Here is a 23,347-nt window from a genome sequence, read left to right as displayed (position 1 = left end):
GTTTATCTGTCGGATTTTTTGAAGGAATATCTGATTGCATTTAACCAGAAACATTGAGAAAAAATATTCGTGTAAACTTCGAGTAACTTTTCAAAAAATTGGATAAAATTCGATGCATCTAGAAGCATTTGACAAAAACTCGGTCTAGCTTCAGTAATTTACTTGGACATGCATTTTGGCCACCGGATTCCGGAGTTGTTCCGGATGTTCCAATGTCATGCGCAAATCTCGTTTTTTTGATGCCCAGTTGGATATGATTTCGGACTGGGAGGGAGGCACAGATATTACACACGAAATATGACTCAACACTTTTCTAAACTGCAAGATAACTCCCGCTCACCAACGACAATCAAGGCAGGCTTGGGAAGAATCGCTACTTTTCTTTTATTGTGTACCTTCGATCTTTCTGGACAAACTTGGAAAAAGGGCCATAGTTTTATGTGTATTTAATTTTAATTTTGATTGAGAAACAGTAAAAAGATGCGTGTTTCAATGCTTTATATTCGATCAAATTAAAAGGTGCTATCGTAGCATTGCTTTTGGGTGTGCAGGAATTGATTTTCAACCGATTGTTGTCAACTTTGTTGAAATGTAAAAAAAATGTTTTGATCCAATACGCGCTTTTATCAAGTTTGTCCATTCTTTAAGATATGGGCTCACAGTGACAGTTCGTGACAGCAGAATCTCGGCTCACTATGACGTATATAAATTTTGTATCGGTTCCTCCCTCCCAGGTTTCGGATATTATATACATGTTTGGAAATACAAACATGACTGACCATATTTTCTGGAACTAGTTTACGGAATTCGCCATAATTCGGAAGATTTCCAACGAATTTTAATGCGTTCGGCGGCATTCAACTTTCAATTGGATCTGGTTTCTTGGAAAATTGTAAACATCTATACAACTTTGCACTGCACAAAAATACAACCTACAGAAAATAAAACGAGACATGACCTTGGAACATCCAGAACAACTCCGGGATCCGGTGGCCCAATGAAAATTACTGAAACTAGACTAAATTTGCCGTCGATGCATCCGTTTTTTTTTTGTTTTTTGTTTTAAATTAATTATACTTTTTACAGGTTGATCTGTACAGAGACTGTTATACCTTTATTTTTCAATATGGGACTGCACTAGTTTGAATTATATTCACAATATTTTCGAAAAAACTGTTTATTTTTTTATGTGCGCATATGAAAATATACATAAAAATATGTGTTGCCCGCCAAAACAAAATTTTTGAAGGAAATTCATATGGGACAATTATCTTTTTACGGGCAGTATTCCTGGGATAACTCTTAAAGAAATTCAAAAAATAATCATTACAACAGGAGTGATTCCTGAACTTTTTAAAGAATATATTTCTCCTGAAATCTATAGGATTTTCAAGAATTAACTTTCTTCAAATTTCAATCTATTTCCAAAAACTCTGCAATTCATTTTTAAAACTTCAACTTTCTTCCGTAGCGCATGGCCTTTAACCTAAAGTTTTAGTTTTAAGGGTTTAACCTGAATGCTTCAGTTTTCTATGATTCATCTGAGATCACCAGCTGCATACCGAAATATATAAGTCAACAATATTGTCAAAATGGATACAATTTGCGACAGAATTGTCTAAGGCGAGCCTTCAACATTGTCCTAATTGAAATCACATAGTTGCCCTCTCAATTATGGAGACATTTGTCAAGTATCCCCGCCCCCAAACTCACCTTGCTCGGTGGCAACCTGCGGCAGGTAGGTGGCAGTTCGCTTCGAACCACGTTCGTTGTAGAACTCTATCCGGATGCCGTGCACGCCGAGCGTCCAGTCCAAATAGCCGCAGGCTTCCTCGAAGCCCTGCAGGATCGACACCGACACGGTCAGTCTTTGGATCTCGTCTCGCGTGATCGGCGAGAAGCGCGAATCCTTTAAAGCACTTGTTATTGCGTATTCTCGAAGACCTTGGAAAACGTTAATAGGTTAATAAATGATGAACACCTTAATGGTATTTTTATCCGACCCCAAAGCACATACCTGAGTGTAGACGCATTGCGCTGAATGTCCCTATACATCCGCGCAGTCGCTTGTCCTTCCCAATCTTCCAAGTGACAAACAGTGGGCTGTAAGAAACAGGATCTCAATAAGTGCTCAAAACCCCCTGCCTGTTCCCAAACAGCCGCCAACTCACAATGGTTCATTGGTGAAGGACGGTGTACGAGGTTCCTCCAGTTGGTTCAACTCCCGGTGCAGCACCTCAAAGCAGTAAAAGCACATTTCCGGCATGGAGTCAATCATCGATTGGCCTCCGTCGCCGCCGGCAGAAGCATGCCCATTGGTCATGTAACCATTGGTGTGGCCGTTCACCATGGTACCCTTTCCACCATTGGAGCCACCTCGGCCATTGTTTCCGTCAGCGCAGTGCCCGTTAGCGTTCGCATAGTTTCCATTGAGCTTCTGCTTTTTCGTCCCACAACAACTGGACGACATGCTGCTCGGACGCTTATTACTGCTGTTTACTGCTACTGCTGGTGCTGCTTCTGGGGTCGCCGTCGTTGCTTCCGGTGCTTCTCCTCGAACCCTCTGCCTCCCGCTCTTCGGAACGAAGCCGATGTGACACGCTCTGCTGTCTTTGGCTGCCCTCGGCTTCGTTACCCCCACAACGGTTCGATCTTTGATTAGACGTTTTCGGATCTGTTACAATACGGTGCTACTGGAAAAATTATCGGTGTGCTGAAATAAAATCATAGGTATTTGATTATTAGGTGAATTTTAAAATACTTTCATTTTGCAACGTTTGGTGGGCCAATAAGAGCGCAAGTCAATCCAAAGCCGATGATAGGAGGGGTAATGGCTGAATAGTCTATGCTGACCACGCAAACGCCATGGGAGAGGGAAAATAGGATTGGCTTGGGTGTAGTGTGTGCATACGATGGTTTTCTTCAAGTCGAGTCTAGTACACGACACTGAAGACGGCCTTACAGTTGAGGTCGAAATACGCGTATCTGTCAAAGGATACAAACTCTAGTGGAATTAAATGGTATAGTACTAAATTCGGTTTTTTCATCTACTTATAGGTATTCTACTAAACAGCTCGAAGATTTATTATTATGTGTTGTTACCGTTTATTGGGTATTTTTTGTGGAAAATAAGTTTATATGATGATTAAACTTCAAACAAAAAAAAAAACAGCTTCATTCAATGAAAAACAACTAAGAATATGTGGTGAGAGAAAAGTTGTAGTGTTTAATAACTGACTGAAACTGCTAAAGTACATAAAGGGAGATCCCGGAGATCCCACAGTACCGGACAACACCCAATATCGGACAAAGTCGAAACATTGAGAAATCATGGTCCAATCAAGATGGCGTATTAGAAGAAAAAAAAACTATTATGGAGAGTAATGTTATGCGTAACTATTATGCGTGGAATAACACATCCTTAAAACATGCATGGTTTTTTGAAAAAGTAAGAAAGTTTGGAAATCGTTGAAAGTTGACACATTGCACAGTGGCGCTTGGCCGGACAAAACCTCAAAAATTCATGTTCTCAAAATCACTAGTAAATATTTTTTTATAGACTTCTTTATCATTTAGTGACAGTTTCTCAAAATTTGAGATGTGATCTGTTTTTTGTTTTCGATTTTTGGCAGCATCGTAAGTGCGGAAAGTCAGCAAAATTGGACTGCTTAAAATTCATGAACTATGGTTACCTATCAAACTTCAAACAGCCGTATCTCAACGAAATCATAACAATTTTTATCCTCAATAGGTTTCATTTGAAAGCGTAGTTGTAAGCCTCTGCTTTGACAATAATTACATAATTTCAACACATTGAGTTGTTATTTGTACCAAAATAAGTTTATCGCAATCTTTCTCAAAATTTGCTAAATTTCAAAACTTCGTCCGTTTTATGTGAAGTGTTTCGGTACAATGAGTCACTCACTATGCAGCAGCAAATCATCCATACTTTCTGAAGTGCAACAGTTTTTCTTGGCCCCTCTTTGGCCCCTACAGTGAAATCACATTATAATTTTCCATTATTATTTCACTATTTCATCATTCAAATCAGTATAATAATGCCATGGCCCATTTGAAATTTTACTGGATTTACTAAAAGGAAATTAAATATGTATCTCTAGTTCAGGTTTATGCACAAATTTTTGCATTACGACTCATTTTTTTGTTGAATAATAGCTTTTTATTCGATTGATGAAAAATAAATGATTTTGTCAAATTTCATAGAAAATCGAATTTTCATTGACAGTTCTTTCCAGCGGGATGATGTCAGGTATCCAAGATAGGTAATAGCCATCATTTATCAAGCGATTTTAGACGTATTTGAGGTTTTGTCCGACCTTTGTATGAAGGACCGCCACTGTGCATTGCCTTAAATTTGAGCCTATTACTCCTGAAGGGATATACAATAGCGTACACAGTGCGAGTATATACTATTTTAGGTGAACATTTATTGGAACTATAATTTCAAATGATTAAATAGCATATTATTTTCAAAAATTACTTCTACAGCATGAACAGCAATATAAATACCATAAAACGGGGTAACATTGATCAGCGGTGTAAATTTGATCGAAATGATCCTCGTAAAAAATGCGAATCTTCATTTTCCGATGGAACATTTCCGTCCATCCAATAAAAGCTTCACTTTTATTCATGAGGTAAATAAGAACTGGGTTTTTTTTTTTGTAAAAAATGAGTTTTTTTGTTTATTTATTTTTTTCGAAACAATGATTTTTCATGATTATGGATGGATGGCACTGCCAAAAATTATTGCCTCACATGAGTGCTACAAATAATATAAGCAACGAAACTCTTGTTTTTACTAAAAAAGCATTGCTGAAAACGATTTCGTTGTCCAAATTTTTATAAATATGTTCGATTAGCAAAATCAACGAATCACTATGAAGAATTCAAAAAAATAATAAATTGCATACATTTAGAGGCGTATTCCGCGATTTATGATGATACTAATTTGTGAATATCTGAGAAAGTAAATAACTTGTAAGAATTTTGCTTTGATATTCGGGTTCAGGGGCTAAGATGCTAGTAAGTAACGGTATTTTCAACATTAGCGAATATTGTTTGCATGGATGATCAATCTTGCCCCAGTTCAGCCATATAAATCGGTTTTAAACATTTTTTAAAACATGGTTAAAACTATTAGAAAACAAAATACAATTTACAGTCCTAAGCGATTTGAAAACATAAAATTTGCAACATTTGTATTTTTGAACGCATTTTTTAAAGATTATTCAAAAACTGATCAATGTTACCCCGGATTACGGCAAGCTGTAGGGGTTCCTGGGATAATATGCACCACTTAAGGAAAATGTGCCGAAATGAACACTAAACTACAAGTATGTAGTGTTTTAATACACGAATCTAGTTGGTCTGGGTTCACCCTACATGGTGTTGAGCAAATTTCATCACAATTACCGTGAGGGCCCCTAATTCTGCGCAGCTCCTAACTCTGCGCACTTTTACCAAAATCTGGTAAATCATTTAAATTTTTGTTTAAAATTTGTTATCCATATATTGATACAATAGTAATAAAAAAGTACGTGAAGAATTTTCTTGACAAATTTTCGTTTATTACTTTAATAAAAAATAAAATAGCTTTAAAAATATTGAAAAACGTCCAAATGACTGCCCGTTAGCAAAAATGCTAAGGGAGTACCTCATCACTTAAGTCATTTGAATCAAGTTAAAGAGAATATATTTCAGATTTTTAGTATGTAGGCACTAGTTTATTTATCGAGCAATCATCACTGGTAAAGTGCACCTTATTTTATCTTCATTTTCTTATTCTTCTTAAGTGCGCATAGTAAGGAACCATTTTTCAACTATGTCCCTTACTATGCGCAGCAGTTATAAAACGTTATTTTCAACATACAATCAACCCTCCAGAGGTCGATATTGAAGGGAACCATCGACTTGTCGACACCATCGAGATATGGAATGGAAATGTTTTGGTAAATTGTTTAAGGGGATCATCATAGTAAGGGAAGATTAAAAAATGACGTCCAACATATTTTAAGGATTTCTACACTCCGTCCCCTCAATCCCCTGTCGCGATTTTAACAGTTCCTAATGGATGCATTGTCACATTTTCGTAGACTCCTCCTTCCCTGAACGATGGACGTAATTTTTGAATGCTCCCTAACCATGCAATAGAATAATTTTGATTTTTTGTATAGTTTCATGAGTCAATATCGAGTAATGGAACATCGAGGTTTAATCGTATTTGCTATATAGAAACGCCAATAAAGTACTGTTATTGATCTGAAATATGAATCGTTCATTAAAAACGTCATGCTTATACAGGGCGGCGATACTTGTCGATTGAGTGATGAACAATACATTAAGCATGAATATACCCTTTCGCTTAAACTATTCTTCGTATTCAGTAGGAATGTTCGGGTTTCACATATAACAAATCAGAACCAGGTTCTTATTAATTTTATTCAAACTCGGACCCGAACCGAATAAAAGAAAATTTGGTTTTTATATTTTCTAGTGAAAATTCATTAACAGTCAAAGCTAATTTTCCTTTACACGCCAAGAAAGAATGCAAAAAAGATGTAGTTTGTACCCTTTTTGTATGTTGCTTTGGATTTTAGAAAACTAAGTTAATTACATGTTTTGGAAATCATATGATGATTTCGATTATTTTGAGAGTTCCACTTAATGGCATTCAGTAACAGTAATTATCATGGATTGAATTAAAGATAAAATTCACTTCACTTAATAAACTTCTATGTTAGAGACATTCCACGCTCCACTGGGGACGTAAAGCCGTATAAAACAAGAAAATTAAGATTAATTCAGAGTTTGAATGCTAGTAATGCTTTTAGCAAAATACTTCAACTGTTATAAATAATGTATCGAGTGCGCAGAGTTAGGAACCTGAATGCGCAGAATAAGGAGCATTGCAAAAATGAGTGCGCAGAGTTAGGAACACGGACACCCTTGAGAAAAATTAAAAATTTGCAATAAAAATCATTACCTAGTGAAGCTTTTATATTTTTTCCTTATACATGAAATCAATAAGTATTTGCTCCCAAAATTTCAGAGGATTGTGTTTTGTTTTCAATTAATTACAGCTGTTTGAAATTTAAAAATCCTTAAGTGCGCAGAGTATGGGGCCTTCACGGTAACATTAGATTGTTGGAAAATTTAACTGGATTTAAAGACTAACGCGTTGTAATTTTTGAACTCGTCAAAATTTTGGTTCAATATTTCTACATCTCTTTGTGTTACTTTCAAACAATATAATGTGAAGTGATTATCATGAAAAATCATAATTAAAACCTCTGGTAGAACGATTTTTCGATGGACTATGTGTACTTGGTCCATTCTGACTAAACTATAGACCAGCGTTCAGTGAGTTGGTTCACTCTGAGTGAACAATTTCTAGGAAAATAACAATCAATTCAATGCTTGCATGGTCATACTGAGTGCATATCTCTAAGATAAACAGATTATCAAGACCCTTCGACACCAATATAGTAATTTTTTCCATGTAGTGAATACCGAAATCGTAGCTTGAAAATTAAGGTTTTGCAGGGTCAGGGCATTGAAGACCATAAATATTCAAATATGCGTTCAGTCAGAGTGGACCAAGTGAAAATCTTGAGTACCGACCAAAATATACTGGCCCAATAAGCGGGTCCTAGGACATTCCATGCATACACTGTAGAACTACCATAACCTTCTATCGGACTCTAAAAATGACTTTAAAAATGCAATAATCAATCAGTTTATTGCTTTTTAACACTTGGTCCGCTCTGTCTGCACAGAAATTGTTGCAATTTCTGACGACCCCTCCAAATATGGTAAATGGCCAAAAATCAAAATCAAATGCATCGAATCAGGTAATAAATTTCTATTGATGGATAAGTAGAAGAATCATTCGATGTCGAAAAATCTGACAAATCTCTTGAAATGTTTTTCATTTTCTCGCATTCCTCGGCACGCTGATCATTTTCGATGTTATGGTAATAAGCACTTGGTCCACTCTGACTGCACAATTTTATCGGTTTTTATTGATCATCCAAAGTAAATTTATTGCATATCTCTCGCAATTTACAGCATTCATGAAATCTGATCAAAGTGAATGGGAGGTAAGGTAATTTCGCATCTAATGAGAGAATAATCCAATTTTCCCAAGTTTTGCACTTGGTCCCCTCTGACTTAACGCCGATCATTTGGAAGACGGAAGATTTTTGGAAAACTTTTCGGAATTTGTGAGGACATTTGGAAGACAATTTTAAATTATTGGCATTTTTAACAATTCCTAGATAAAAAAAAAAACATGTGAGTTGAAAATTACAGAAACGCTTCTATAAGATTTTTGCAAGTCTTACTCCATCTATAGGTATCTCTCTCCGAATTCCATCGGAAATACTCCATTGATTTCTTTAGATATCAAGGTTTCTTCCAGAGTTTCTTCTATTAACTTTTGCAGAGATTTGTCAAAAAATTCAAGTAATGCATTTAAATATTACCGTAATCCGTAATGATCAGTTTTTGGGATATTTCTTCAATTTTTCATTTGAAAATGCAAATGTCACAAGTTTTATATTTTTAAAACAAGTAGGGTAGAAGCATCGGTTTTGGCCATACACCAGTTGTAGCCATAGTGGATTATAAACCGTTTTACATAGCCAATCAGCATGAAACCTTTTTTGTTCAGTAGATCACATTCATATGATAGAGCTACATGCATTTACTCGTCCGAATTGATTCAAAACATAAAAAAACAATTCATTTTCCTTTTAATTTTAACTCCCATACACCTAATTTGGCCAGGGCACTCCTAATTTGGCCGCTCCCATGAGAAATCAATGCAATTGGCCAATTTAGGAACCGAAGTTAGATCTCTGGCCGAAACTGGTTCCATTGGCCTATATTGACCAACGGGATTTTCAAAGCGAAAAAATGGTTTTAGCTCAGTTTAGATATTTTACACACATAATATGGATTGAAAGCTTGCATTTGAAATATTTGTCGTTTAAATACGGCTTCCCATTTAATTTTATTGACATTTTCTCTTAGGGTGGCCAAAACCGGTGCTTTTACCCTACTGGCGGCACCCACCGCTCGTGACTTTATAGTGTATTTTGGTATTTAAAAGTTTTAAGTATGTTTAAATAAATGTTTTAAGTGATTTCTTGATTTAGCTGATATGGAGTAACATTGATCAACCATGTAAACAACTTTCGGTAATATTGAAAATGTCGTTACTTACATAAATCATGGCCCCTGAAGCCGAATAAAAAGACCAAACGCTTACAAGTCATTTACTTTTTGAGTTATTTCAAAAAATAAAACACAATAGGCAATTTCCTAAGGAAATTCTGCATTTTTAATAGTATTTCGATAATGTTGCTTAATTGGGTCCTAAAATTTTTAATGAAATCTTGTTTTTATTCAACAACACGAAAGAGCATCTACTGCAACTACTTTAGCAATATTTCCCGCTCAAATAACGGCTATATCATGTTTAAACTTTAGTTTAAAAATTGGGTCCATAAATGAACCTTGACACTTAAGATCATGTTTGACGTTGGCTTAGTCGACAAAAACACCACAGGAGTTTTAGTTTTACCACTGGGGTTGTTCCTATCTGACATTTCGGAAAGGACACGGAAAACAAAATACACCCAAAATTTGAGTTTAAGCCAAGGAGTGTGACAAAATCTAAAAAAAAATTTTTTGGACTCAAAAAAACGAAAAACATTAGAAAATTGAGTAAACATGTGTTATTGGCCTAAACTTAAGCGTTTAGCAATAAAATTGGGACAGAGCTTTAGGACCCTATTGAATGAACTTATGACAGATTTGACAACGGAATCGTTTTCGGTGATGCCACTTTTAGTAACAACTGCATTTTCCTTGCTCATACCATTTGCAGAACTCATGTCAGACATGAATCTTCGGAAGTGTCATTCATAATGATAAAAATCATTGATTCTACAATACTCAGATACTCAGATTTTAAACAATTAGGGGAAGAGCACCAATTTTCGACCCATTCATATAGTTTTGGCTTTTTATGGAAACCAGAAAATTGGCACAGATTTCTTATGGGTCGAAAATTAGTGCTTTTCCCTTAACTCTGAAGAGTATTTTTTTTCAGAAGCTTTCAGAGATTTATGTAAAGAGGACAGAAACCTCTTGCAATAAAATTTACCGCCATTTAGGTATCTGGAGTTTCTATGTTGATAAATATTGAAATTCATCGAATTTGCTTTGCTACCAACACAGGCCGGGGATTTCTTACAGGTATTCTTAAGAGAATTTCCTCCAGAGACTTCCTCAGGAGATCTCCTCCGAGGGTTCCTTCGGAAATATCCCGCTAGTACTTCTTAGTAGATTTTCATAAGCATATTTTCTCCTAGAACTTCGTTCAAGATTTCCTCTGTGGATTTTTTCCACGAATTTCTCCGGGGTTTTCTCCCAAGAACTCCTTCGGGGATTTCCTCCAGGAATGCCTTCGGGGATTTTTTCTAATAATTCCTCCAGGGATTTCCCCCAGAAAACCTCGGGGATTTTCTCCAAGAATTCTTCTGGGGATTTCGTCCAGAAATTCTTTCGGAGATTTCCTTCGGGGATTTCATTGAAAAACTCCTCCGGGGATTTTCTTCAGACATTTCTTCAGGGATGTTTTCAGAGAATTCATCCGGAGTTTTTCTTTTGGAATTGCGCTGAGGATGTACACTAAGAATTTCTCTGGAGATTTCCTCCAAGAATTCCTCCGGATATTTCAACGATTCCTCCGGGAAATCCTCAAGCACTTCTACGGGAATATTCGCCAGGAATTTCTCAGGGAAATTCCAATAGCAATTCCTCCAGGGCTTTCGTCTAGGAATTCTTCCGGAGATTTCAAAGATTTCTCCGGAGATGGATTCCTCAGGGGTTTCCAACAGTAATACTTTGGAGGATTTCGTCCAGGAATTCGTCTGGAAATTTTATTAAGATTTTTTTTCGGCATTTTCTCCAGGAATTCCTCCGGGGATTTCCATCGGGAATTTAAAAGATTCCTCCGAAGATATCCCCCAAGAACTCTTCTCGGTTATTTAAGCCATGAATTCCTCAGGGGATTTACAGAAGCTATACGTCCTGAGGGGCCCAGATAGCCATAGCGGTAAACGCGCAGCTATTCAGCCAGACCAAGCTGAGGGTCGTGGGTTCGAATCCCACCGGTCGAGGATCTTTTCGGGTTGGAAATTTTCTCGACTTCCCAGGGCATAGAGTATCTTCGTACCTGCCACACGATATACGCATGCAAAAATGGTCATTGGCATAGTAAGCTCTCAGTTAATAACTGTGGAAGTGCTCATAAGAACACTAAACTAAGGGGACGTAACGCCAGAAAAGAAGAAGACGTCCTGGGATTTCGTTCAGAACTCCGCCTGGAATTCCTTCGGTGCTCCGCTGCAAATGCCTCGAAATTCTTCCAGGAATTTCTTTGGAGTTCATCCAGCTACTGCTTTGAAATTCCTTCGGGAATTCCTTAGGAGCTCCACCGGAAAATCCTAAGAAGGAATTTTTCTGCGAGTTGCTCCAATAATCCCACTGACAGCTCCACCAAAAAATCTACCGAAGCTCGTGCAGGTATCCCGCCTCCTACAGGAATACTTCTAGGAATTTGCCACAATCCCCCCGGGAGTTCTTCCATAAATTCCTCTAGGAGATCCTCCAAAACTTTTTGAGGATTCCGTTTTCAAGAGTTCCTCAAAAACTCTTATCGGGAGTTCCATCAAGAATTCCTAAGTCCGTCTCCTAGGTCATAGTTTCTCCGGAAACGGTAAGTTCCACCAGGAGTTCCAATATGCAAAACGCCAAGAATTCCTAAGTCCGCCAGAAATTTCAGAATGAATGAACTTTGCCAGGAACTTTCGCGGTATATTTAATGCGCATTCCTGCGGTGGTTCTTACGTGAATTTCTGCAGGAATTTCTCTTGGGATTCAGCTTGAATTTCGCTTTTTTCAAGCATCACCAACATGTTTGTTTGTGTGATCACGTTTTAAATTGATCAGAAAAAAATACAACACCGATGCATGCGTGGACGGTTTGGTTTATTTTTACTTGTCTAATTAATTTGGACCAAAAAATGGACCACCGTTTAAGTTTCCCTTAAGTTACCATGATAATTGAAAAGTTTTAAGTGGAAGACATTTTTCCATGCAATTGGAAGACATTGGAAAAAATCACCTGGCATCCCTGCTTGGCACCTCGTCTTACTTGAAAAGGCTCTTCGGATCTGGCGGAGAAAAACGATGAAAACAACGATAATTTAGGAGTTCTACCAGGTTCGAAAGGGACATAGTATATAAGCATAAAACAAATAAAATTTAGCCCCTTCAGGGACTAGAGATGGGCGACTCACTCGTGAATCGTTCAAAAGAGTCGATTCTCAAAAATGAGTGAACGAATCACGATTCTTTTCAAAAGAGTCGCGATTCTCTATCCTTGCAATATTCGGAAGAGAGATTAAAAATTAACCTGTATGACATTTTTGAGTTGGATTTATCATAATCAAGTGTACTAGACATGTATAAATGTTTTGGAGTTGCTTCATACATAAATATGATATCATTCAGAAAATGTAACGTTATGTTTGTTTTTTTTTCTGTTCATGATTTATTTTTGATTTTTTTAAATGAGTCACTGAATCGATCAAAAGAGTCGATTCACTTTTGTGAGTGAATCACCCACGATTCGCTCCCAAAATTGGACCAATTTACCCATCTCTAGAACTATCATCTTCTCAACAGTTTCAGTTGCGCAAGAGTGCTTTCCAGGGTGACCAGCGCACCGGGAAATCGGGAAAACCGGGAAAAAGCCGGGAATTTCGAATCACCGGGAGAAAACCGGGAAATATACGGGAATTTCAATTAGCACCGGGAAAATTGTGCATACCAAGTAATGTTTTAACCAGCACGATCTAAACTTTAGTGGATATTTACAAAAGCTTCTGAATAAATCATAAATAAATCGAATAAATCAATAAAGTCAGGAACATATTCTTTATATATTATTTTGTTTCATGGCTGTAGCGGTCATGCGACTCAAAGCTAAAGGGAGTCTATAGGAGCAAATGATGGAAATGAACAGGTGGATAGGCGTCGCAAGGGAGCGACAAGATTTATATTTAATTTGGTGGTGAAAGTTGAGCAAGCCATTTTAAAGTCACTAAGCATCAAAGCGTCCTGTATTTTGCCTAGCTTCTCTACTGGAAAAGGGTAGAGTAGCGAAGCTAGGCAAAATACAGGACGCTTCGATGCTTACTGACTTTAAAATGGCTTGCTCAACTTGGTAAAATTCTAATTCATTTCAGATTTTTATCTAATCTTTATCAGAAATAATTGCCCTGAGAAAATGTTCCAGATTTGTGGGGATCAAACATAACAATAAATTCTATGCTGATGACCATGGAACGAAATGTTGAACAATTGATAAATTCATTTTTATGTCTACCAAATCTGTGACCGTTTGAAATTTAAACTAAAATTCATTTAAAGATTGACTCGATCCCATCATATAAAAAAGGGTCAAACTTTTTTAACACTGAACTTTTTATAACAAATTCCACCATTACTTAAAGTGACCGTCGTAAAATATCGTTTCACATATTGTCGCGTCACCACCCATCCGGATCGCGCCAGTGAGACTCGCGACGCACCTCAAGTCGCCGTTTTTCAAAATCAGTTTTTAAATTTGGCGCTGCATTCTTACGATGTTTATGAACACAGCGCGCTATTGAAATATTAGTCGCGACGCTTGAAGATTGACAAAATTATAATTAAAAAAAGGTTTGTCTATATTTCTGCCGGATCTATTATATCAAACTGGAATTAAGCAGAATCAGTATAAGCCCAGGAAATTTGAATGCACAGCAAAATATCTGATTTTCGTCTACCCCTAATAAAAATTCTTTGGTTTATGACTAAAAAACTCGAACCGTAAAACGGGGTAACTTTGATAGTTTTTTGGAAGAAAACTTCAATATTTATGCATGCTGTTTCAAAGAATTACATTTTATATTTTTAAAACAAGTACTGACATCCTAGCTATCGATTGCACTTGATAGATTGCCAAAAGATTTATTCTGTATGGATATATTATTTTTCATATAATCGAAAGTCGGTTTTCTGTTTTGGGATAACTTTGATAATCGAACAAAATTTATTGAATTACGGAACATTTATAGGGCGTTACATGCCTCTAGGCGTTTAACGTTATATGGAAATTTCTGACTTTGATTACAAAAATGGTCCCAGTTTGTGAAAATGGATTTCGCTAAGAGATTTGAGACCGTATTCATGTTCTACTATAACTAGGCTGTCATGGATAAGTGATGAATTCGTTATGACTTTATCAAATAGTGATCGTAGAACAGATTGTTTGTAAGCGGTGCAAAAACGCTAAAAACTTGTAAATTTTCAAAATTTGCATTTAAATCCTCAAATGCACTTGATTCCAACGAAAATAGCTTTGACATGAAGTGTCATACTAATACTCTTTACTATTGCATTCGTTTTTCTTAACTGATTGACAGAAACTTCGTTTTTTTTCATTTAATATGTTGTGGGTCTCGCACTATCAAAGTTACCCGCATTATCAAAGTTACCCGTTTTACGGTACTTAAAAGTCTTTTTAAATGGTAAAAAAATTGCAATAATGTTTCTTAGCATATCATCAAACCGGGAATATTTTTGAAATACCAGGAAAAAACCGGGAGAAAACCGGGAATTTGAAATTGACTTTTCACTGGCCACCCTGGCTTTCGAAGGGTATTCTTTTGTTGTGTTTGAAAAAAAAAATCAAACAGATTGATTTGATTGAAATAGTCGAATATACATGTTTGACAAAAGTACATACACTATTTCAGAACAATTTGATCAATTAAAAATGATATTCATTTTAAAAACCCTAGGGCAAATTCACCTCAGATACAAAGTAAACATTCTGCCAAAAACGGGAACTTATTTTATAGCATTGGTTTATTGAAAAAAAAAGTAAGCTTAATGGAAAGAGAATTCTAGAGCAGAATTATTTTTCCAAAGGAGTCAATTAGATATGTCCGTGCAAAATTTGTAAAATAAATTTGATATGTTTCGTAGCATTTTGAAATTCTTTTGTAGCATGTGTGTTGTTTTTATCGTCGATTTTGTCTTAATATATTCATTTCAATTGCTATTTAAGAGATAACTTTCCGTTTTATGGTTGAACAGAAAGCTATCGCAGCTGTCATATTATTGATTTTTACGTAGCATCATCAATCGAATGCAAGAATACTTTGGAAACCACACCGATGACTGTTGTTTTTTGCTGTTTTATGCGCATCTTGTTATACTACTTTGTTGTGATTGAATGATTTAATTCAATTTTGAAAAGATTCTCAAGCCTGCGATAGATCTATGCGGCTACCGCAGGACGGAATATGTCCGAAAGCTCCGCACAATTACAAATCCCTTCGTATTTACTATTTCGAAAGAAATTATTTGTTTACTTTTTGTGGTTATATTTCTATAGAATTGAAATGAATCGAATGAAAATTGAATGTTGGTGAGTCTGAAAGATTGTTGTCTTTAACCCTTGCTTCAGTACAATGTCTCACCTAACAGCTTGAATATAAAGCTGACTGATTCGGTGAAAAAAAAAAAGTTGCATCGATAATCGGTAAGATCGAGCTGATTATTACCTAATGTCCTCTTTTAATTAGCACCATGTATCATATGACTATTGTTTTGAGCAAATAAAATACTTTTCTACTAATAATATTACTATACAGTGGCTGTTGAAATGTAATAATCCACAAACAAAAAAAGTAGTAATTTTATTTAAAAATAAATTAATTTTGGAGGTTGCTATGATAAAATGTTCTTAATGCGACTGATGGTTGCGATAAAAAAATGTCCTTAATGTGACTGGTGGTTGCAATAAAAAAAATATGCCCTTAACCCGACTGGTGGTTGCAACGAAAATAAGTTCTTAACGTGGCTGGTGGCCGCAAATTTGTTCTTAGCAAGTTTTATTGATGCTGCTAGCGTGACTGGTAGTCACATATTTGTTCTAAGCAATGGTGGTGTTCACTTGCTATCACGATTGGTGGTCGCAAATTTGTTTCTAGCAAGTGTTATTGGTGTTGCTAGCACGACTGGTGGTCGCATATGTGTTATAAGCAATGGTGGTGTTCACTTGCTATCTTGACTGGTGGTCACAAATTTGTTCTTAGCAAGTATTATTGATGTTGCTAGCGTGACTGGTAGTCACATATTTGTTATAAGCAATGGTGGTGTTCACTTGCTATCACGACTGGTGGTCGCAAATTTGTTTCTAGCAAGTGTTATTGGTGTTGCTAGCACGACTGGTGGTCGCATATGTGTTATAAGCAATGGTGATGTTCACTTTCTATTACGACTGGTGGTCGCAAATTTGTTCTTAGCAAGTGTTATTGATGTTGCTAGTGCGACTGGTGGTCGCATATTTGTTCCTAGCTAAAGCGATACTCACATGCGTGCGCGACTGGCGGTCGTTAATGTAAGGATAAAAAAAATGTAGGCCCAATGATGTATGGTATCTTACATCTATATGAATAAAAATGGAGTGGTGTTTATATGTCATGAAATAACTTGAGAACGGATCACGAATTGACATCCTTTTTTTTACTGTTGAATTCGACAAGGGATGCGATATGTTCATGCGAAGAGAAAGTTAGAGAAAGTCTCCGAAAAAATCAGGAAATCGGGATAAGACTAATGTGTCATTTTGTATAGGGTGTTTTTGTATGGTGTTTTACTACAGCCTACTTGAAGGCAAGACAAAAGTTTGCCGGGACCACTAGTATACAATAAAATAGAACAAGGTATATACTAAACAAGTAAAGTCAAACAAATTTTTGAGTGAGTATTGCGGATTGTATGTTTAGCAAGATGAAAGTCAAACGCAGATGCTACTCTGTTGAACACGCATTGCAGTCCAATAATAGCAATATTTTGTCTAAAATTAGAACGTCTTAGATACTGTTGTAGCGTAGAATTAGCTTGCCGGATCTAATGAATGGAAAAGACATTCAGCCAATCAATATTTTGAACGCCGTTCTGATTTAGTGGGTACCATACAGCGGAAAAATATTCCGAAGTCACATGCACAAATAAACAATTGAGAGACAACATATAAAGGTGAAGTTTTTAGCTATGTGGAAGGTATATCCTAAACTCTTAGAAGCATCCGCGATGACGTAGGACATTTGATTCTTGAATGCCTTTTTTTATAGTCATGACGGTTTTCATGCATGGAAACCTTTGAATTATAGAATAGAGATGTTTTAATATCCCAGACCAAGTTTCATTAAACATGTGGGATTAAACAAAATTTTGAATCTTCAATTACTTCAAACATTTTCATTCCGGAGAAGATGGAGGATGTGTGGCACTGAATAAACATTGTTATGGATCTTGTCTTCTAAACCTGTTATGATGGGCGACAATCAAAAGCCTATTAGAATAATGTAGCATTGAATCGTACATCAAACGATCTAGTAGGCATGGAACAACTTCGACGACTCACTCCTATAGTAACATCAGAGTGAAATGTCAAGTTCTTCGTGGGGCTCCCGTTTGCTCACTTCGATTCCGAACTCCACACACACTACCGCCACCTGTTGGCCCATCGGCTAAACAAAGCCATTTTAGCATTGGGCTTACACGTTTTCGCGGCAATGATTTTGATCGCCATATTTTTAAATATAGTTAAACCTGTATAAGTCGATGTTCCATAGTTCGATATCGACGCCTGAAACCATACTTAAAACAAAAAATCATAATTACTATAATGCTCCCCTTTATCAGCTTTCTAAATATCTGTTCTATGAGTCGATGATCTTTTGAGTATCGACTGGAAATTTGACTGTACTTGAAATTCTGAAGCACATTCTGATGGGATTTTCATGCTGAAGAGCAACGTTTTCGAATCAAACGGTTTATTACATGTTAAATATGCTTCAGTCTTGGACAGAATAAACAACTTAGTTGAAGACGTCTTTTTCATGATTGAGCAATCACGATCCTAGATATTCGGGAAAATATAGCATACTCAGTAGCACCATCTAGTGGAAGGATTCCCAAACAAGTGTGGCCCATCACAAGTTTGTACTTGACTTACTGAACTTTTGAGCCGAGAAGTTTATATTTGGATGTAATCGGGATCCTCAGATATTAGCGATCAAAATATGCATGCTCACTAGCGCCACCAGTTGAAAGAATTTTAAAACTTCAGGTTCCTTGCATTTAGGCCTTTATCTTATGAACAACCTTGCCGAAGGGGTAATATTTCTTAGTAATCAAAATATCTTAGGATCATTCGATCAGGATCCAGAAATATCTGCGTTCGAAAAATTGCATCTTTAGCGTCGTTTTGTGGAAGAAATCCGAATCAAACGGCGCATGTTATTTAATCCTTAATCTACTAATTAGCGGTTTCTTCACCACCGCTTAGGCCTTAAACCTGGTTTAATCGTATGGGTAAACGTGGTTTACGGCTTAAGCGAAGGTGAAGAAATCGGCCCTAAGCACCTTTGCCAAAGACACCATCTTGCTAAACATTGTTGTCCTGAGATATTCGCGATCAAAATATGCCATCTTTTGGTAGAATTGCAAGTTGGGTGGCTTATTACATGCTAGACCTTGACCTACTAAACACTTTTGTCGAAGACGTCAACTTTATAGGTAACCTGGATCCTGAGATATCTGTGTTCGAAAAATATCATGCTCACTAGCGCCATCTATTGAAAGAATTTCGAATCAAGAAGATCATCATGGTAGTTCTTGAACTACTGAACAACTTTGCCGAAAACACCATCTTTCTAAAAAATCGGGATCCTGAGATATTCGTGATTAAAATATTGCATGCTCACTAGCGCCATCTTGTGGCAGTTTTTCTTGTTAGGTAGCTTATCATATGTTAGTCCTTGACCTATTAAACAACTTTGTCGAAGACATCATCTTTCTAGGCAATCAGGGTCTTGAGATATCGGTGTTTGAAAAATTAAATACTTACTAGCACCATCTGGTGGCAGAATTTCGAAACAAGCAGCCTATCACATGTTAGCCCTTGACCTACTGAACAACTTTGCCGAAGATAGCATCTTGCTAAAAAATGTAGATCCTGAGATATTTGTATTCGAGATGTTGCATTGCGAAATGTCCACTACATCGGTTCCCCCGGGGGCACAATCCGATGGCCACTGGAAGATGAGGATGTTTCCAAAGTGTTTTGTCCACTGACCAATTGGTACCGTTGGACTGAAGAAATTTGTCGAAGACATCCATATTCTATCTTGCCTAGCTTTGGATGTACAATCAAAATTGCTCCGCGTGTACTCAGTACACGATGCGACCGCTCGTGTGACGGGCCCGGTAAAAAAAAAGTTACACGAGCGGTCGCACTGGTGTACTCAGTACACGCGTAAAAACTTAGATTAAAAACACGATGTTTTCGAATACTTTTCGTTGATTTTTTCGAAAAATTTCTTCTCTACAAGCGAGAAGAAGAGTAGATCTTGGAATAGGACCAACACCCGGATCAATTTGAAGGGATTTTCAACGTGTTTTTCGACTTTTCGCAAAGTGCGTGTACTCAGTACACTAGGGCGACCGACGGTGGGTTAACAGAAAATATTATGGAAAATAGAACTCGTTGTGTTATATCGCCAAATCATGTCATCAACAACTTACCCAGTCTCTTTCACCTTTTTACATCTTTCACCTTTCGTGCTTTTCGAATTTATTGTTCTATCTCCCTGTTAGGTTTTTCAAAATGTATCGAATTCTCATGGTGTCAACAATTTGCAACGTTCCATCAATCTGCATAGTGTTTTTCTATCAAAACTCGTTTATTTCAGATAAATTGACCAGGTGCGTTTTGCCCCGGCAGTGCATATTACCCCAGGAGCCCCTACTTTTAGTGTTTACGTAAATATGTGAAGGAACTCAATAATAGAGATGTACCGAATATTCGGCCGGCCGAATATTCGGGCCGAATATCTCGATTATTTTGATTTTGCCGAATATTCGTTCTGCCGAATAATAAATTCTGTTATTCGGCCGAATAGGCCGAATAGTGACCGAATAGTAACAAAATTAAATAATTAAGAAAAGTTAAAAAATTAAAGAATTTATTCAAATGATGATACATTAAAATTTTCGTTTCATGCATTCTATGAAAGGAGTTTGATGCCAAATATTAAAAAAATGTGAGAATTTCTCCGATCTATGGCATTTAGGTGACTACGGTGCTGCTCAATACATAAGGCATTATCTGCAAATGAGCCTTAAGCTAACATTATAAGCTTTGCTAATTGTGCAAATATTTCGCTAGGCATAAATCAACAGACAAACATAGGTTTCAACACCAACCAAATCTATGCGATGACAAACATTTGTTTGGCACTGTATCAATCTATGCCAAATATTTGCCATAGTGTACTGATAGCTTTATAATAATTTTTCTGGGGCTGTAAGGAACCACTAGACTAAATAGTTTGACGCGTATGGACTCAATGCTTTTAATTTTAACCGTTAACATATATTAGCACTTTTCATTCTTTCGATATTGTTTGGTTTGAGACACCTGCTCAAGTTCTTCCTTTTAGCATAATAAAGTGGTCTGCAGTCTGTTTGTTCCAATTTCTTTGAAACACTTCCAAAAGTCGGATGAGAAATCTAGTAACGTATATTGGGTTATATTTTAACAAAACGTGAGATGGATAAAAAGTGCTAGCAATAGAATATAAATCCCTTACTTTAGAAATACGAAAGATCTTTGAAATTTTGTTTTTGTGATTTCTACAAATTGGTTTCAAAAGCTCAAGAGGACGATCATTCATTTTCATTCATAATCCGTTCAAATTTTCACCGTAGAAGCTTTCCCTACTTAAGCAAACTCGTTTTTTTCTTTATCCAGGATTAAAAATATAGTTTTAGACAAATTAGACGGTGTTATTCGGCCGAATATTAGGATTTTTTTGGCCGAATATTAGGTCATTATTCGGCCGAATGTTCGGCCGAATATTCGTTTGGCCGAATAATAATTTTCCAACTATTCGATATTCGGCCGAAGGCCGAATAGTGGTATTCGGTACATCTCTACTCAATAATGAAGTTCCTCCAGAATCAGTGCCTCGAAATTTGTAAGGAACTGTTCTAAGAAGATATCCAGGATTAATCTGTTGAAATAACTGAAAAAATCGGCATTGAGGAATTCTCGTAGGGAGTTCTGGAAAACCCTTTACCGATTTTTTTACAAAACTCTGAAATAAGCCATTTGGGGATTTTCTTGCAAGAGCACCTGTGAAAATCTATGGAAGATCTGCTAGAGTTAAACTGGAAAAATCGGTGGAAAACTAGTTGGTGCAGAGTCTAAAGGACACCCTGTAATAACATTTTGGAAAATTTTCACAGTAATCTCTGTGGGAATTCCTGTTTAGACAGTTTTAATCGAACTGCAAAAATATAAGAAGATACACAGTGACTATAGATACCATTTTTGTTAAGAAAAAGACTTAAGAGACCTTTCATTGTAAATAGAGAATTTTAAGAGACTTGCATTAAAATGGAAACCATGACACTAAAATGAGCCTGCATTTGCCTAAGTAAAGACCAAAACCAAATCAGCCTCCCGATTTCCCTCGGTGCACACCGAAACGCGTTGTTGGACGGTGTGGGTGATTAATTTCATCGTTCGTACACTCACTCTTGAACGTCTTGCTTCGCGTTTCTTTTGCGCTTTGATGCTTCTTTGTGTGTTGTTGTTGGGGTTTGTTTTGTTTTCCAGCCAGCCAACAAAAAAAAACAGTATCTGATGATACAGGGAGCCAAAAGAGAAGTATCCACAAGCAAAATTGAAGCGCGCATCATCAGATATACAATTCACTGAGCTTTCGCTTTCGATGGCAGTGGGGAACTGCTGTCAGGGAGGGGGATATGTTTCAACTACAATTTGTTAATGCAATCTTCATGCTTCTGGTGTTCTTATGTAATATCTATGTTGCTGGTGCATACAGTCAGCCTGCAGACAGGAGGTTCCCTCCAGAAGATGCTTGTATGCTTGCCATTGCACGACAAAGTTTGTTCACAGCTGATGATGAAAATGTACGAAAATCCTTGAAGCTTGATGACGGCTGTGTGAGTGCACAATTATTGAGCTGCAGAAGCAGCTGGTCACACTAATGAAGCAACCTTCCTCAGAAGTAACAATTTGGATTCGTTCCTTCAATTTTCCTGAATCATTCCTCCAGATCCGATTTTGGTTTTTCCGATTTACAGATCGATATAGGAATCCATTTCACCAGCGCCCCCACAATCTTCCATGTTTTCTTATACGCCTCTAGGGCAGCTGTTTTATGACACTAGGCTATCTAATAGAAGCACTTTATTGCTTGCAATGGTCATCCCTTACGGTCGTCTAAGGAGGAATGCAGATTCCCATTTCGATTTTCCACAAGCTATCAAGCACATCAAATCGAGAATAGTGTTTTAATCGAAGAAAAATCACCTTTAATCACACTCTACTCTGCTGAAACGATTCTTGCTGATGAACACAATGAAATTTCCACTCGTCGGAAGTTTTCCCAATCTCCAACAGACGGACGAACACAAAGAGAAAAGCCAAACCTCCCGATGTCGATGGTCTGTTTCTTTTGATTTTGGTTTTTGCTGGGCTGCGATTTTTGTCTTTCTCTGGAATTCCGCAGCCAGCACTACTAGCCAAATTGTGCAAACTGAACGCAGATTTGCACAATTTAATCACGGATAAAAGCACTGGTGCACGCACTTTGTGTGGGGGAAGGGCGATAACTTTTTCCTGCGAAGTTTTTCACTTTTCAAACAACACTCTGCACTTCACACTTCACTTTGCACTAAAAATCTACCATCATCGCGACGAGGAAGCAGAAGAAAAACGCGATCACGCACGGTGACTGTGTGTGGGTAAGCATGTTACGTACACACACGCAAAATGGATGACATTTCAGAACTGTCACAATCGGAGTTTCTGAAGGGGGGCGATCGAGAACGTTTAAAAAATACGTCCTTCATTTCCAAAAGAGATTGATAATAGCTGTGTTCAACGAGCTGCTCGAACTTGGTTGCAACCACTTGCGAGTCAGCTTTTGGTGTTCATTGAGCCACTCCAACCTACTTCGAGTCGCTCGGGTTTGTGTTCATTGAGCCGAGTCCAACCAACTCCGAGTCGCTCGAAACAGGTTGGAAGCTAGAGTCCGAGCTAGTTCAACCAGCTCGCAGTAGCTCGTGTTTTTGACGTTTAAAACGTAAACAG

At 37.1% G+C, this 23,347-nt stretch overlaps 1 protein-coding gene across 2 annotated transcripts; it reads right to left on the bottom strand.

The window, feature by feature from the left end:
* Window positions 1-1,672: 1,672 nt before the first annotated feature.
* LOC110681111 (AMME syndrome candidate gene 1 protein-like) lies at window positions 1,673-22,992 on the bottom strand. Of its 2 annotated transcripts, none has more exons than XM_021856878.1 (4): window positions 22,844-22,992; window positions 2,172-2,713; window positions 2,018-2,103; window positions 1,673-1,944 (listed from the first exon to the last, which is right to left on the bottom strand). In XM_021856878.1, the coding sequence occupies exons 2-4, from the start codon at window positions 2,468-2,470 to the stop codon at window positions 1,688-1,690; spliced, it is 642 nt and encodes a 213-aa protein (XP_021712570.1). In that variant the 5' UTR covers window positions 2,471-2,713; window positions 22,844-22,992; the 3' UTR covers window positions 1,673-1,687. The 2 variants fall into 2 exon arrangements, with proteins under 2 accessions (XP_021712570.1, XP_021712569.1); XM_021856877.1 differs by having other exon boundaries at window positions 22,565-22,989.
* Between the last annotated feature and the right edge of the window lie 355 nt (window positions 22,993-23,347).

This window comes from Aedes aegypti, unplaced genomic scaffold, assembly GCF_002204515.2.
Source record: "Aedes aegypti strain LVP_AGWG unplaced genomic scaffold, AaegL5.0 Primary Assembly AGWG_AaegL5_hic_scaff_436_PBJ_arrow, whole genome shotgun sequence".
In the NCBI taxonomy this organism is placed as follows: domain Eukaryota; kingdom Metazoa; phylum Arthropoda; class Insecta; order Diptera; family Culicidae; genus Aedes; species Aedes aegypti.
This window is presented reverse-complemented; position numbering and strand designations above follow the sequence as displayed.

Coding starts and splice junctions, on each gene's coding strand:
- LOC110681111 (XM_021856878.1), bottom strand. CDS start 2,470: ATGTCGTCCAGTTGTTGTGGGACGAAAAAGCAGAAGCTCAATGGAAAC. Junction 2,104..2,171: donor TCCTTCACCAATGAACCATT/GTGAGTTGGCGG, acceptor TGTTTCTTACAG/CCCACTGTTTGTCACTTGGA. Junction 1,945..2,017: donor CGCAATGCGTCTACACTCAG/GTATGTGCTTTG, acceptor ACGTTTTCCAAG/GTCTTCGAGAATACGCAATA.